General features: G+C 47.8%; 1 protein-coding gene across 1 annotated transcript in view; it reads left to right on the forward strand.

Annotated features, from left to right (window-relative positions):
• The window catches only part of dab1a (DAB adaptor protein 1a), a 57,020-nt gene that overhangs the window by 17,529 nt on the left and 24,091 nt on the right, over window positions 1-15,400 (forward strand). Inside the window, exons 2-4 of the mRNA XM_069680613.1 lie at window positions 1,780-1,919; window positions 5,902-6,000; window positions 14,015-14,146. Coding sequence (XP_069536714.1) covers window positions 1,780-1,919; window positions 5,902-6,000; window positions 14,015-14,146 — 371 coding nt within the window. The remainder of the gene's footprint in view (window positions 1-1,779; window positions 1,920-5,901; window positions 6,001-14,014; window positions 14,147-15,400) is intronic.

Genomic DNA, 15,400 nt, shown 5'->3' on the forward strand with positions numbered 1-15,400 from the left:
GATCTTTGTGTTTCTCTGATACCAACACAGTGACAAACAGATGTACACATCAAACATCCAAATGAATCTAAATCGTTTGCTTTTTGGAGGAAAAGGAAAAACTGTTTCCAAACTGTTTTGAGGTTTTTCACATGTTACAAATATTGTTTGTAAAACGATCAGACCAACAGCAAATACAGTTTCCCATCAGATCAATCAGCAACTGAAAACAACAATTAAAGCCTCCTGTAACTTCATCTGCTCTCGTAAAATAAACTTTTCTTAGTAAAAAAGATCTGCTTGGAAAAATACCCAGAATGCATCACTTTTGCAAACAAGGGATGGTTATGTTGATGGACCACGTTGAGGACCTCCTCCCAGGTGACTTTCCCATCAGCAGTGAAAAGGTGTTTTGTTAGCGGCGTTACATTTGAAGCTTTGACACTTGCTGCACCATAAGCTCTGTTTTACGCTCTCCTAGTTTTACTGCTTTGTGATGGCTGCACAAACCTCTGGCTCAGCTTCAGTTAGCTTAGCACAGAAACAGCCGGTAGAAACATCCTTCAGAGGGACACAGTACTTTATACTGTGAGGCGATTCACAGCCTGGACGCTGCACTGTGACTGCAGGTCAATCAGTACTTCTACTTTTGCTGTCTTGAAAACCAGTTACTGCTGGTAGATGTCACCATCAGTGGACTGTACTGTCTGAGAGATTTACCTGAAGACGTTCATTTACACTTTAAACAGCTTTAAACGTCCTGAAACATCGTCCAACCTCCAGGGAGCAGAGTAAATCTGATTTAACTCAGGTGATGCACACGGAGCCTTTTAGAAGGAACGGGCTGAGGGAGGGGGAGATGAGCGCTGGACAAAGATGATTCAGTAGAGACATATAACATGAAAGAGCTCGTTGTGCTGTACTGCAGAGCTGGAGGGACGGATGGAGGGAGTGTGGAAGAACGAGGAGAGGAGGAGTGGGACCTCTCCATCACTCCGACTGTGACCTTCCAGGAGTCACGCTGTTAGAGAGTACAGAACTAATGCCTCTATATATTATCTGAATATGCTGCATTATCATTATGTCTCTCCCTCTGAATATCGCTCCTGCAGTCTCTCACTGACACACACACACACACACACACACACACACACACACACCTACACCAGACACACACACATGCAGGACACAATGTTTGATGATGAAATGTTTGCGCACTGCAGGTCAGAGAGAGAAACAGGCGCGAGGACACACAGAGGAAGTTCAGCTCTGTGTTGTGTGTGAAGAGCAGCGTTGTCGCCTCTTCAGAGATAACACAGAGACTTCCTGGACAAGAGCAAGGTCAACACTCGGCCGACACTCGCTAATGCATGCGCACAATGCCGACAATCTCACACACAATAGAGGGTGAGGAGAGGGGGAGGACCGGGGGGAGAGAGGGGAGATAAGAGCTAAATGTCACACCATTATTTTGCAGGAGAATCGCCGGCGGAGGGGAGCAGTCACAGTTCTGACTCTGATCCTGCTGAACCTCATTGATTGGTGTGTCTGAGTTTATTGAGCGGTGCCGTTCGTATGATGGCTCGGGTCAATGCTGCAGAATCACATAACAACATGTAGCTACCATCAGGAGCTCCGACCCGCACGCTGCCTGTTTCTCTCTCACGTTACAGCTCAGGTCTTTGTGGTCGGTGTGATTGATGAGCCCCAGGTAATAGAACTGGTCTGAGGTAGATGGAGGTCCTTGACTGGAAGATTCACTGTGTGTGTGTGTGTGTGTGTGTGTGTGTGTGCGCGCAGGGCAGGATCGCAGCGAGGCGGCTCTCATCAGGCGTTTTAAGGGCGATGGCGTCCGCTACAAGGCCAAGCTCATCGGCCTGGACGAGGTCACCGCCGCCCGGGGAGACAAACTCTGCCAGGACTCCATGATGAAGCTCAAGGTGAGAGAGTGTGCCTCCTCCTCTTCTTCTCGTCTTTATGATGTGTCGTATATTAAGATTTTACTTGTCTCTTTAATTTACTGCTTCATCGTCGTTCATACCAGAAATGCAGCTCAAAGTGCTACAACAGGAGAAACATGTACCGAGTGCGTCACGTGAAGCTGGACAGAATAAACATCAAAACAAATTAACAAGAAGTTAAAAATAAGATGGAATTTAAACATAAGGACAATAAAACCAACAGAATAATTATCATAGTAATAAACTGAAAAAATAGAGTTTAGTCAAGTAAAATACATCCTGCAGCTTCATCTGATCGGGCAGTGATGTAAGCTGCATGCCGTCTGCATACCTGTGTTCAGTGCACCTGTGTTCAGTGTCAGGGCAGGAACACAGAGCTAGTCATATTGATGGAGGTGTGCTCACCTGCTCTGTGCTGTGTTTAACGACGATCACAGAGTTCTTGACTACAAAAAGTTCAGAGGAGGAGCTTAATGTTAAACGTAACAGGAAGTCGGTGCAGAGCAGCTCAGACTGATATTAGGGCTGAATGATAAATCATTGAACACAGGCAGGATCGTGTGATGTGCACATGTGTAGTGTTCACATCGCAGGGCGTGTTATAGTGAAGCCACTCTGTGATCCCATCAGCTACAGTCTGAGACGATTCAGCCTCTGGGGACACTGGTGAACGTGCCGGGCGGTAAGCGATAAATGTCTTCCTGTCATGACTTCCTTTTCCGCGTGCTGCGTCGTTACAAAAAGAGAAACCGTTCTCTTGTGATGTACTCGTTATTAACGGGTCTTACCTTCGCCCAAACATCACGATGCAGATTTATAAGAAGTAAAAATTCACGCTTCGTCAGGTCTGTCATTAAGAGGAGAAGAAAACTTTTAAAATGCTCGTTTGTTGAACGGAGGTCGGATCAATCTGATGCATTCGAGGAAGTCGGGAAATCTGAACGCTGAGCGGTTTTGGTGACACAGCGTAAAATTTTAGCTCTAGAACAGATTGTTAGCTGTTAGCTGTTAGCTGTTAGCATGCAGATGTCTGTTTATAGAGATTAATAAGAAGCTAAATCGTCGTCAGATCACGCTGATGGAGCCGGGATGGCATTCCAGCGGATGTTCCGCCTGCTTTGATCTCCTCACAGACTGTTTGTTCTGCATACGCCGCAGCCTGCTGATACGTGATTGGTCAATATTACTCGGACTACAAGCAAAGTTCAAACGGAAACCAAAACATTTGCCTTCCCGGGAATCCACGTCCCTGCCTACAGATGCTACTTTACTTTACTTTCATGTAGCATCTGTAAATAGAGATTATAGTGAAGCAAATGAAGTGCAACACAACGAGCTGCTGCTTTATTGTTACTTGGTGCAAAAGGAAAACTCACCGGGCCCCGGTTCTTCGTGACTAATCTACAGGAAAAGTCCGTCTGATGTCACATCAGTGCAGCTCTTCACCCGAGCACAGAGTGACCTGACGCTGAGCTGCAGAGTCTGTGTGTCACCTGCCTGTAAACTGTAAACAAGCAGGCGGCGCAGCTGCCGTCACAGATCATGTTGGCAGGACGATCGAGGCAGACGCTCCGTTACGCGAGGTGGCTCATAAGTGAGTGTATGCCCGTTACCAGCGGCTCCTCGTCCCGGTGCTCGTGAACGCTGTGGCTGCAGATACGGGCTGGTGACAGAGCGAGTGTTTACTTTTAGTGGCTGCACCTGCAGCCCTGACTCATATCCTCTCTGCGTCTGGTTAAAAAAACAGAAGCTGTAGTGTTGAAAAGGCATAAATCACTTTATCTGCATCTTTGGGATCTATAAACACTGAACTTTAGCCGTGTTTCAAAGATTGAAATCAGTGTTTCACCACCTTGTTAATGTTTCACTCTGAAACCAAAACAAGTTCATTTCCCACATTATTAAATATCTTTAGTTTGGGGCTGACAGGGAGGCTTTGAGCCCGTCATCGTCAGTTACTGAAGCCTTGTAGTTATGAACTTAAAAGCTGCAGCTTCATCTGATCGGGCAGTGATGTAAGCTGCATGCCGTCTGCATACCTGTGTTCAGTGCACCTGTGTTCAGTGCACCTGTGTTCAGTGCAGCCGTCTAAAGTGCTTTTTTTAATACAAGAGAAGAAGGATGGAAGAATGAAGATAAAACATGAGCATGTTTAAATTAATGGGCAGGACGGGACGATCGGTGCAGGAGGAAGAGAGGAGGTCAGCCATGTGGAGGAGAAGGAGAGCGGGGTGAATGTCTCATTTGCAGGGACAGGAACAATTAGAGGGAGGGGCAGACAGATGGGGCAGTTAGCAGAGAAGGGGGCAATTTGAACGATAGGTGAGAGAGAGATGAGAGAGGATACAGACGAGGAGAGTTAAGTCACTGATTTATTCGTTAATAACTGAGGTCCAATGAGGCTGAAATATTTCACTGCGTACATGTGAGACACAAACGCCTCAACAATGTTTCAGCTGATCCAAACAGAGCCCAGATTTATTTACCACCGTATCCATCATCACCTGCCCCCGCGCACACACGCTGCACGCTGCAGGAGATGTTACACAGAGGAAATGACTCTGTTAGTTTGTGCGGTGAACGCGGGTCCGGCCGAGCTGCAGAGAGGTAAGCAGAGGACAGACAGCTCATTGATCAAACAGCTTCCCTCCTCCTCATTTATTCAGACAGGAAATCCATCAACTCCTTTACTCTGATCTCTCCACCTCCTCTCTCGTTCTGCTCCTCCCTCTGCTGCCCCGACTCCCTCTATCCTCTGATCCCGCTCCTCGCTCCTCCTCCTCTCTCTGTGACTCACCTTTACAGGAGCTGGAGGAGTGCGCAGTTAGAAACCATCAGTATTTATACTACATTTCCCACAATGCCTTTCAACACCCGACGCTCTGACGTTAAGGTTCTGAATCTGACTGAACATACTGTCAGACTGGATGTGATATAATGACATATTAATGTTACATCAATTGTTTAATCAACAACTTTGATCTTTAATTGATTAATTGAAGTCTCGATAAAGAAAACGAACGGACGTCTCTGATCGACGTGTGAACAGTCTCTGCTTTCTGACAGGAAACTGAAGATCTTTGACTTTTGGACAAAACAAAACATTTGAAGAAACTAATTTATTAATTAAGAAAACTTCTCGATGAACTAAAATAATCTCCAGTTTGAACCACATTTTAAAGACCTGAATCTTTAGACGGAGAACGTTCTTCTCTGCTGTTATTCACATTCACACGTTCTTTAATGTAATGTATTCTGCCTGTTTGGTTTACCAGATATTGGCTATGAATACATGAATATTTACTTAATATTCATTAAGTCATAGTTGTTCATATTCATCACGTGGACACCTCAGGGATTTACACGGACTGTAGATGCTGCCGTGGGTAGACGATAATGTCTCCTCCTCTGTGATGAACTTTTTATAATTACACTTGACGAACTCTGACGAGTCTTTGACAACAGTGTAAAGAAACCACGTAGCGTTGTGTTTGTGCATGTAGAGAAAGAACATGTGATCAGCATCGTCTCTCTGGTTCCCCTCAAACTGAAAGTATTCACTCACAGACACGTGTCCTCGTGCACCTCACGGAGGGAAAGAATGGACTGAAGAAACGACGTCATGCTGTCAGAGAGGATCCAAAGAGTCGAACAGAGAGACGAACGTTACAGAAAAAGTTTGTCAAAATGATCGACATGAATAGTCTCATGTTCTTCTGTTTTTACCGTTGTGTGTTGGGTGTGTAGAAGACGGGTGGAGGGGATGTTTGTCCTCGTCGTTTGAGTTGATAAAAGAAAAATAATAAACTGTGTTTACAAAAGAAGAGTTAAAGGAGCCCAGAGGGACGCCTGCAGGACTTTAAAGACCACGTGTGTCTCTGATGCTTCTAACACTGTTGTTTTCTGTCTGTGTGTGTGTGTGTGTGTGTGTGTGTGTGTGTGTGTGTGTGTGTGTCCTCAGGGCTTTGCTGCTGCAGCGCGGTCTAAAGGAGAACACAAGCTGAAGGTGTTTCTGACCATTTCCTTTGGAGGGATCAAGATCTTTGATGAGAAGACAGGGGTAAGCAAACGTGTGTGTGTGTGTGTGTGTGTGTGTGTGCTGCCTCCCTATGTATGTGTGTGTGTGTGAGTGTGCTGCCTCCCTATGTATGTGTGTGTGTGTGAGTGTGCTGCCTCCCTATGTATGTGTGTGTGTGTGAGTGTGCTGCCTCCCTATGTATGTGTGTGTGTGTGAGTGTGAGTGCGTTTCCTCTGTTAATGAGGCATCTCCATGCGAGGGAGGGGCCCCTGGGGAAATCAGGAGGCCCTAATTGAAACCCTGAGAACAAGGCCTCAGTAGATGAGAGAACATGGCGATCTTATTGTCCTCCTGTCTGCAAACAGCAGCAACACTGGTTCTGTATTATGCTGCAGGATTATCCATTTTCATCTTACACGCCCGCTTTTCTGCTCAAATGACTGGATCTGTGTCGGCTTCGCTGTCCGGCTGAGAGTCACCTGGATAACCAAAAAACTTAGTCTGGTTCCACTGATCAGAGACTCATCGACAACACGGCTGCACACTCATAACAAAGTGGACTGCAGCCTGTGATAGCGCCATGAGTCGTGCATCACCTGCATCACCTGCCCCGTGTCAGGATCTGTCTCGCAGAGATACTCTGTCGATCATTTACAGAGTAAACACGCCCGTAAAGTTTTACAGCTCACTGCATCTTGTGCTTCTTAAGGGTGCGATTACAGTTATCCCCGTTGGTGGCTCTGTGCTGCACCAAATAAAACAGTACGTGGGACAAGTCACAAAGTGACACCCAGTGACACATCACGAGCATGACGACTCCTTTATCTGCTGATAATCTCCACTGCAACGATCGGAGGGGAAAGTCTGGTTGTGACACTCGTGTAAAAGCTTCTTCAGTGAGCGCCAGCTCTCCAAACCAGCAGGACTTGTGTCTTTCATTTTTAGCAGTGAGGCTGATTGTTATAGAAAGGGGGCAGCTTAGCAGGGGAGGAGGATCTGTGGACTTAATGCCCCTACTGCCTGTGGATGATTTGGGTTACTTCTTCAACATCAGCAGGTCGCTTGCTGTTAATGACGTATCTCAGGGCCGCACATTTAAACGAATATTAATCCCCATCATGATTTTGTCTCCCACAATTAAATGTTATTTAAATAGACACATTGCCACACTGGTGACTGACGGTGATGTTGACGTTTAAAATGCTCCACCCTTAGAAAACTCTGCTGCATATCAAACTAAGCGCTCCCTAAGCTAACAGCCCCTCCCCCAGGGGGCGATGGAGAGGTTCAGGCTTCACTTTTGGGGGAGCTGGCGTGTCATGTGATGAGCGCCGACCTCTCAGCCGCAGGTTAGAGAAGAAGAGTAAACAACAGAGACGGTCGGAGAAACTAAAGTCAAACGTCTGAACAGAAGACGAAGAGCTGGTCCCCTGAAGCGGCTCGTCAGCGCTCGTTTGAAGGTGTTTCAGGTTTAAGTGATGTGAAGAAGAAACAATAATCAGCAGAGAGGTCATGAAACCTGCGTCCGCGCCACAAAGCAACACGACTAACTTGTTGAAGCAGCTGAAAGAACAAAGTGCAGCATGATGAGTGTGTGAAGGCCGAGAGGGAGAACGAGCTGCTCCCCGTCCTCCAGCGTCACGTCAGACACCCAGAACAGAGACGCTGCACAGAGACACACAGACATTACCCATGATGCACCACATTCAGGTACAGAACCTGATTTTAAGTCTTAGCTTGATGCTGAAGTTGTACATGAGCCTGAATGACGCTAAAATGAATGATCGTGATCTCAATATCGATCAAAATAATGGTGATGATCATTTTGCCCTGACGTCAAAAACACTTAAATACAGGATGATGTCATCACCTGCCTGCATCACCTGCCCTTATAAGTGCATTTAGAGGAGGGGCCTAATGAGACTGTTTCCCTGCAGGAGGTGTGATTCTCAGAACGAACAGGTGCAGGTAGGCGGGAAGCATCACAAACACCCTTTCAGAATAAGACGCGTTTCTTCTGGTCTTATTGTGCATGTTGAGCAGAGTCACAATCCTCCTCAGAAATCCACCTGAAGGGTTAATGACAGGAGGCCCAGGCAGAGAGGGACGACACGGTGTGAGCACACCAACAGTGAAATAACTGCTAAATGCTTCAGAGGGAGTCGACGAGCAGCTCGGGGTCAGCGGCTAACAGAGCAGACGGATTTCTCTTTCTTTTACATTTCTTGCTCAAGGATCCTCTGACAGGTGCTGCCCAGGTTAGAGTCCCCATCTGGCCGTACCTGTCACAGCATCCTTGAGCAGGAAATATATTTCCTACATTCCCCAGGATACTTAGCGCTCCGCTTGGAGTACAGCCTCAGCAAATGGGACATTTGTGATAATAATGGAACATTTTCATCCCATTAAACCCCAGACATCAGTTAGCAGGTGCTCGGCGGAGTCTGCTCTCTGTCAAACACTAACATCGTCTGCGCGCTCGATTGTTGCTGCTATTTTAAAATATATAATAGAGCTCTGTCTGTGAAGCTTTCTGCTCGGCTACTGGCTTAGCAGCTGACGGGATAACTCTGAGATTTACACCTCGACAGGTGTGTGTGTGTGTGTGTGTGTGTGTGTGTGTGTGAACCCAGCAGTAATTCAGGTATTAGACTGGCAGGACACAGAAACCAGTGGCCTCCCACATGGCAGCCATATTGCATGCAGCCAAACTCGTCCCTCAGCAGCCCAATCCTTCATCCCTCTTTTATAACCCTCATCTCTCTGCGTCTCCGTCCTGATGGTCCACGCTGAAAGATAGAGACGGATAAAGAGAAAGAAGCTGAGATAGATCGAGAGGAGGAGGAGAGGAAAAGAAGAAAAAGACAAGAAAGAGGAGGTGAGAGGAATCCAGGATGTGAAGGAGACAGATGGGGGAGGACGGGGGGACAGAGACAGACTGAGAGAGTTAGAGGGAGAGGTAGAGAATCAGTGAGCATATGTCAAAGTAAAGCTCTCCACAGGGAGACCTTGTCCTCTGTCTCCTCACATTAATATTAACTATAGAGATATGCTGTCCTTACTATCAGTCCTTCAACCACTTCTAATGGCGGGGGAGGGAGGGAGGGAGTGAGGGGGAGGCAGGGGGAGACAGAGAGGGAGAGAATGACTCTGCTGAGGTTCAGGGATCCTGACAGTCTCATTCCCCTCCTGTGCATCCGTCAGCATGATGGGCGGATGGATGAATGGGTGAGCGGAGGGATGGATGGCCTCTCTCTGGGAGGAGGGAAGGTCGTGCGGGATGGAGGGAGTCGGTGCTCGAGATGGAGGAGAAGAAGAGGGGAGACATTAATCTAGCAGAGGGCAGGCCAGCGTGTCTCTCTCTCTCTCTGTCAGCCCCTCGCACACACACATACGTGCACACACATGGAGCCACGTGCACGCTCCCCTCTTCAGCCCCCCTTCTCGGTCTCGTCGGGGCCGCTGCTCCTCGTCAGGTCAAGAACTCAGCAGAGTGAAGCTCGCCGCTCTGCTGCTGCCTCCGACAATCACATCACAAAGATCAAATTAGTCCGCTTCAATCTGCAGATATGACTCTTTAAGAAAGTTGATGTAACAGGCTGAGAAGCACCGCGGTTCAAACTCCAGGGACAGAACGCCGGGTCATGTGTGCACACAAGGAAGTGTCACGGCCTGGGGAGGGAGAGTCAAGGTGAGGGCAAGCTCTGAGTGAGGCAGAGCAGACAAGCAGGAGGCAGAAGATAGAGGAGGGGGGGGTTATAAAAAGTGCTACAGAGAGTTCAGACACGTGCAGTGTGAATGAGGCAGGCTGGAGTATCCTCCAGGACCTGATATTCTTTGACTCAAACACCAATTCAAGCAACAACATGCAACTTTTTAACTTAGAGCAGCTTCTGAAGCATCTTGATGACTCTCTGATTCTAACAGTGAACATTCTGCATCTTCTCACCTCAGCGCTCGATCTTTTGCTTTGTGACTCGGGTTCGATCTCCAGAGAGAAGTACAGCATGACTTCCTGGCAGAACCTCGTCGGTGCTGTGGCCACATGAACGGTCCGTTCACGCAGCAGAGGTTCTGCGCAGTGGCTTAACCTGCTGCGCACACACGGCGTGAGGTTGTGCGTTTGGCGACAGGCAGTCGGATGCGTGACTTTCGCTTCCAAATGTTATCGTCACAGGGCTGCTCACGCTGATTAAACATACATTTGAACACCGTTAGAGATGATAGGTGTCAAAACTCGCACGCACACAAATCACACGCATGCACATGATACGAGCGCACGGGACAGTATCCACGAGGGGAGAACGTCACCATGAGGGAACATTTCCGCTCAGCTCACACTCGCTCGACCATCTCTACGCGCTTGAGTCTGCTCAACGCGGGCGCTCGGTTGCAGAGTCTACACTTGCTCGACGAAACTTTTGACACTCTGAGGGCGGTGGTTCGTCAGACTTGATGAACAGTGGCCTGACAGCATGGGGAGAAATAAGCCAGACTTTATGTGATGTCTCTTTTACAGGTGAGTCCTGTCAACAGAAACAACAGGAAGAAAAGAACGCGAGCTAGTTCAGGCAGGCGACTCGAGCTGCACAGACTTCAGTCTGACATGCATCGCTGTCCACAATCACCTGACAAACACGTCCTCCCAATGTGGCGTCTGTTTGAGCCATTAAAGTCGTTGCCTCCGCTGCCCCGCACCCGCACTGCGCTCACACTTTCTGCCCCGCCACCATGACCATGAAGACATGATCTCATCAGTCCTCAGGTTTCTGCATGTAAAGTTAATCTGAGAGGAGAGATGAGGTCGGAGGCTTGACGTCGAACACTAACTGTGTTCTGCTGCTGCGATGAACATTTCAAACTGTCACAGACGTTTGTGACTGAAGCAGAAAAGTTTTGTTTCATGAAAAGAAAAAAGCTTTTTCAGGATCTTCAGTGACATCAGTGTGTGTGTCTGCACAGTCGCTTACGTCAGACTGTCGATTATCAGACATTTTATAGCTACAGTCCAGCTTGTGCGTGTGTGTGTGTGTGTGTGTGTGTGTGTGTGTGTCTGTGTGCGTGTGTGTGTGTGTGTGTGTATGTCAGTGCTGCCTCTTATATGGATCTAATTAAACCTGAACACTAACAGCTGATCTCAGTCCTGTCCTGCTGGCTGGAGGCTGGACAGCATCTGAAGTGATGTCTCCTCTCCAGGGAGGTGTGAGGAGCAGGGAGGAGAGAGAGTCCACTCCTCCTCCTCCTCCTCCTCCTCCTCCCAGCATAACAGGGAATATCTTGGTTCAGTAGCCAGCAGCTGCTGAAGGGCACACAGCCCGGCGTCCCCTGTGTGTGTGTGTGTGTGTGTGTGTGTGTAAGAGAAGGACATCTGTAGAGCATATCAACAGTTTTCCAGAGGAGAGAGGAGCGCACACAGTCTGTATCGACTTTTTTATACACCCACCTGTTATTGCAAACAACCCCCCCAGAGAACTCGTCTATTTAAGCACCTCGAGCGGCATCAAACGGCTGAAGCTGCCAGACGTGTCGGCTGCAGCGACGGGCAGCCTCCTGGGGTTTACCTCTCACTGTTCTGTCCAAACTTTACTCCGAATGATGCAACAGAAACGCTTTGAATGTTTTAGAAACAGACACAGCAGAGTGTCGCCGTCGTGTTGGTGGAAATGTCTCAGAGAAACAGATCTGAGGAGCAAAATGACATTTTAACATACTGCTGTTTACTTTGTACACTGCAGGGAGAAATACAGCAGGAGCTTCAGGTGCAGGTGAAGTGAGGGAATGTCAGATATCAATACATCTCAGCTCCACCTCCTCCTCTCACGCCTCCTCTCATGCCTCCGCTCAGGCCCGACCCTGCGCTCCACCGGGAAGTTAGATGTTGGCAGTAATGAGGTGTTTCAGTCGTAGATGGTTCAAGGTTGACTACAGTCCATGTTAAACTATTGGCAGCACCACATGTTCACCACACAGCATGCATGAAGACTAGGTGCAGTAGTCTACCTGTTTGTACCTGCATGTTTGTTTGTTTCCAAACAGTCCTGTCACAGACGCAGAGAGGGCGAGATTCACATGTGACTGCAAGACGTCACATTCCTGTAAACGTCTTCAGCTATTTGTTAAACCTGTAAATCAGAATATCACGCAATAAAGGCCAAACCTGACGCACCTGACACACCTGACGCACCTGACGCACCTGACACACCTGACGCACCTGACGCACCTGACACACCTGACGCACCTGACGCACCTGACACACCTGACTAACACCGACTGAACGGAGATTTAATCTCCTTGTTGGCCGCCAAGACGAGACGGAGACACTGAGTCTCTGCCGTCGTTTGGTTCTGTGCTCTCTTTGAATCAGAGAGCCGCTCTGTCACCTCGCCACCCACCCACAGATAATTCAATAACCTCTGCAAATGAGCTCTGTGTGTGTGTGTGTGTGTGTGTGTGTGTGTGTTTGTGCGTGTGTGTGTGTGTGTGTGTGTGTGCGTGTGTGTGTTTGTGTGTGTTTGCGTGGGTGTCTAAGCTGTCATTTTCAGGTCAATCAGAGGTGATAATAATAATCATTACTCTAATTATTAAATTTAGAAGACATGACTCAGACAATGATTATCTATTTCTGCTGGGGAATTAAGTGTGTGTGTGTGTGCGTGTGCGTGTGTGTGTGTGTGTGTGTGTGCGTGCTGCATTGCCCCCTGTTAAATGGTGTCAGTGTACTGTGTCGTGCTGTCGGTCTGCAGGGCCTCTCACAGAGCACATGTGTGTGTTTAGCCTCTGATGTATGGAGCTGTAACCTCCCTCATACACTCAGGGCTGCCGGGTCGTTGTGTTGACTGTGTGTCTCTGCTCCCAGCATGCATCTGGCACAGACAATGACAACAAAGCAGACATTTAGTGTGACTTAACAGAGGGCTAAGTTGTGAGTTGTGTTTTGGCGTGTATGTGTGTGCGTGCGTTGTGAGTGAGGGCGCAGATGAAGTGATCAAGCCGACAGCTTGCCGAGCTGTGATTGTCACTGATCCCCCCTCTGTCCTGCAGAAAAACAGAGCCATCTGCCCCGAGCAGTGCCAGCTTGGCAGCGTGCACCTGGGCTAAACAGGAGAGGGCAGAGGAGAGAGACAGTTTAATGTGGAGACAAGGTCTCAGTGTGAGAGGGGACGTTTGTGGGTGAATGCTGGGGAGCTTTTTTTCTGCTTCTTCAGCTGCATTTTGTATTTGTGTGTGTGAATGAGTGTGTTCATGTCCCTAACCTTCTGCTAGTTTTTGTACGCCTGAAACTTGATTCACAAAATCCGTACAGAGTACTGGAGAGAAGCAAACTGTTAAATGGAACCTGACACATATTCAAGGGTATAAATGGCTAATAGGAAAAACTGTTTTGGAATTGCTCCAGTGGATTGTTTCAGCCAGCGTCATCCTTCGTAAACCAGACTCCACTGACAAAGAGTGTAATTTAATCTTGCAGAAAATGAGAGTTGCTTGACTACCACCGTCTCTATCTGCTGGTTTCTTTCTGTTATTGTATCTTACACAAATATAGTGTTCGATCCCAACCAACCATCACAGCACCACAAACTAAAACATCGAGGCAGTGGAAGAACAAAAAGTCCTGTGTCCTGAGAGCTAAAATCAGTGTTTTTATGAATGGAGTCTGGTGTGTTTGCAGAGAGCGATGTAACGTCTGTCTGTGGTTAAAACAATCATCTTCCTCTGTAACAAAAAGGTCTATCTCTGTAGGGATCCTTTCTGTCATGTTGTCACACACTAAGAATAACAATCTGAGCCTGTCAGTGGAAACAACAAGAACTTTTAGTGGACGACCTTTGACCCATCAAGGATTATGTTGCAGCCATTACAGCCTGTTTCACTGCTGCAGGATGAACACATCTACTGGAGACATCCAAAACTTTTTGTACCTGCCCTGACTTGACCCCCGCCCTGTTTTAGAGTCAGTATTGGGGTCACTGTTGTTTGACAAAGTCTCAGATTACATGAATGAATTTTTGTCCGTGTTTCATGTTGTATTAAACTTCCTGTGTCGTGTCTCCTTCAGGTCCTCCAGCACCAGCATGCGGTCCACGAGATCTCCTACATCGCCAAGGACATCACGGACCACCGAGCCTTCGGATACGTCTGCGGGAAGGAAGGGAACCACCGCTTTGTGGCCATCAAGACGGCACAGTCGGTCAGTGTGTGTGCGTGTATGTGTGTGTGTGTGTGTGTGTGTGTGTGTGTGTGTGTGTGTGTGTGTACAGTTGAGTGTTTGTGCATGTCAAACAATGCACCCTCTGTGTGTAGGTTAATGTATGATTCATCAGGGTCTTTGTACTCAGTCGTACGAAACCTCTTGACATTTGGATAAGGACCCTCGAACAGCAGCTCATGTCCCTTCGTGCGGCTCGTCAAACACACTGTTTACTCTGCACAGCTTTGTGTGTGCAGGTGTGTGTGCTGAAACACACACTATGTGATATAGAGTGCCCTGTATGGACCTGTTATGATGGTTGTAGCTGTTGTTGTGTCTCTGTGCTCGGCTTGTTTAGTCTGGGTCCAGCTGGCTCGCTCTGTCGCCGTATCGATTTCCCATAGTGAGTCGATGAGGGTTTGAGTGTGTGTCACCAGCTCTAATGGCATATCCATCCTCCCAGGGCCATGAACCGTGGCTCTCTGACAGACACACACACGCACACACACACACACACACACACACACACACACGCACACACACACACACACACACACACACACACACACACACACTGGGCTGTACTCCACACCACCAGACTTCCATTAAAAAAACAGTAGCAAACCAAACAGTGTAGCGAGCACTAAGCTCTCATCAGTCACCTAAGCTGTCGTTTACCTGACGGCTGCCGGAGGAAAGGTCACAATTATATTTTACTCACATTTTCAGGACTTGAACGCACCACCACGTCCCTGTAGCTGTGCAGCAGACGGAGAGAGGGGTGGAGGCACACTCGCAGCTTATGGCGGAGGCTGTAATTGGAAAGTAACCACTTTGATGTGAATTAACAAAGCGTCTCTGTCGTCATGAAGACGGAGACTTTAGGTTGCTCTGAAAAGGCCAATTTAGGGGAACATTGGAGAGTAATTGGCTTACCGCTCAACTTCGAGTCTGAGCGAAGAGAGACGTGTTTTATTTAGCGGAGATGGTTCATTATGTCGGAGAGGATTTCGTCGACAGTCTCTGAGTCCGTCACAGTCTTTGTTATAAGTTTTACAAAAGTTACTCTTGTAGTTGAAATGAAAAGGTCTTTTAACGAAAGCAACTTGTGTCCAATTTGCAGGAAGGTTACAGAGAGTTTAAACTGTCTGTGTGAGTACATCTTTCACTTTGGTCTCCACGAGTCCATCAAAACATCAGCAGCAGATCAGGAGAGAAACATCTCCTGAGCCTGAGCCAACATGTGTGAGTGTC

The sequence above is a fragment of the Semicossyphus pulcher genome, unplaced genomic scaffold (assembly GCF_022749685.1).
Source record: "Semicossyphus pulcher isolate SPU_LCO1_2020_fin unplaced genomic scaffold, fSemPul1.0.p SCAF_4, whole genome shotgun sequence".
In the NCBI taxonomy this organism is placed as follows: domain Eukaryota; kingdom Metazoa; phylum Chordata; class Actinopteri; order Labriformes; family Labridae; genus Semicossyphus; species Semicossyphus pulcher.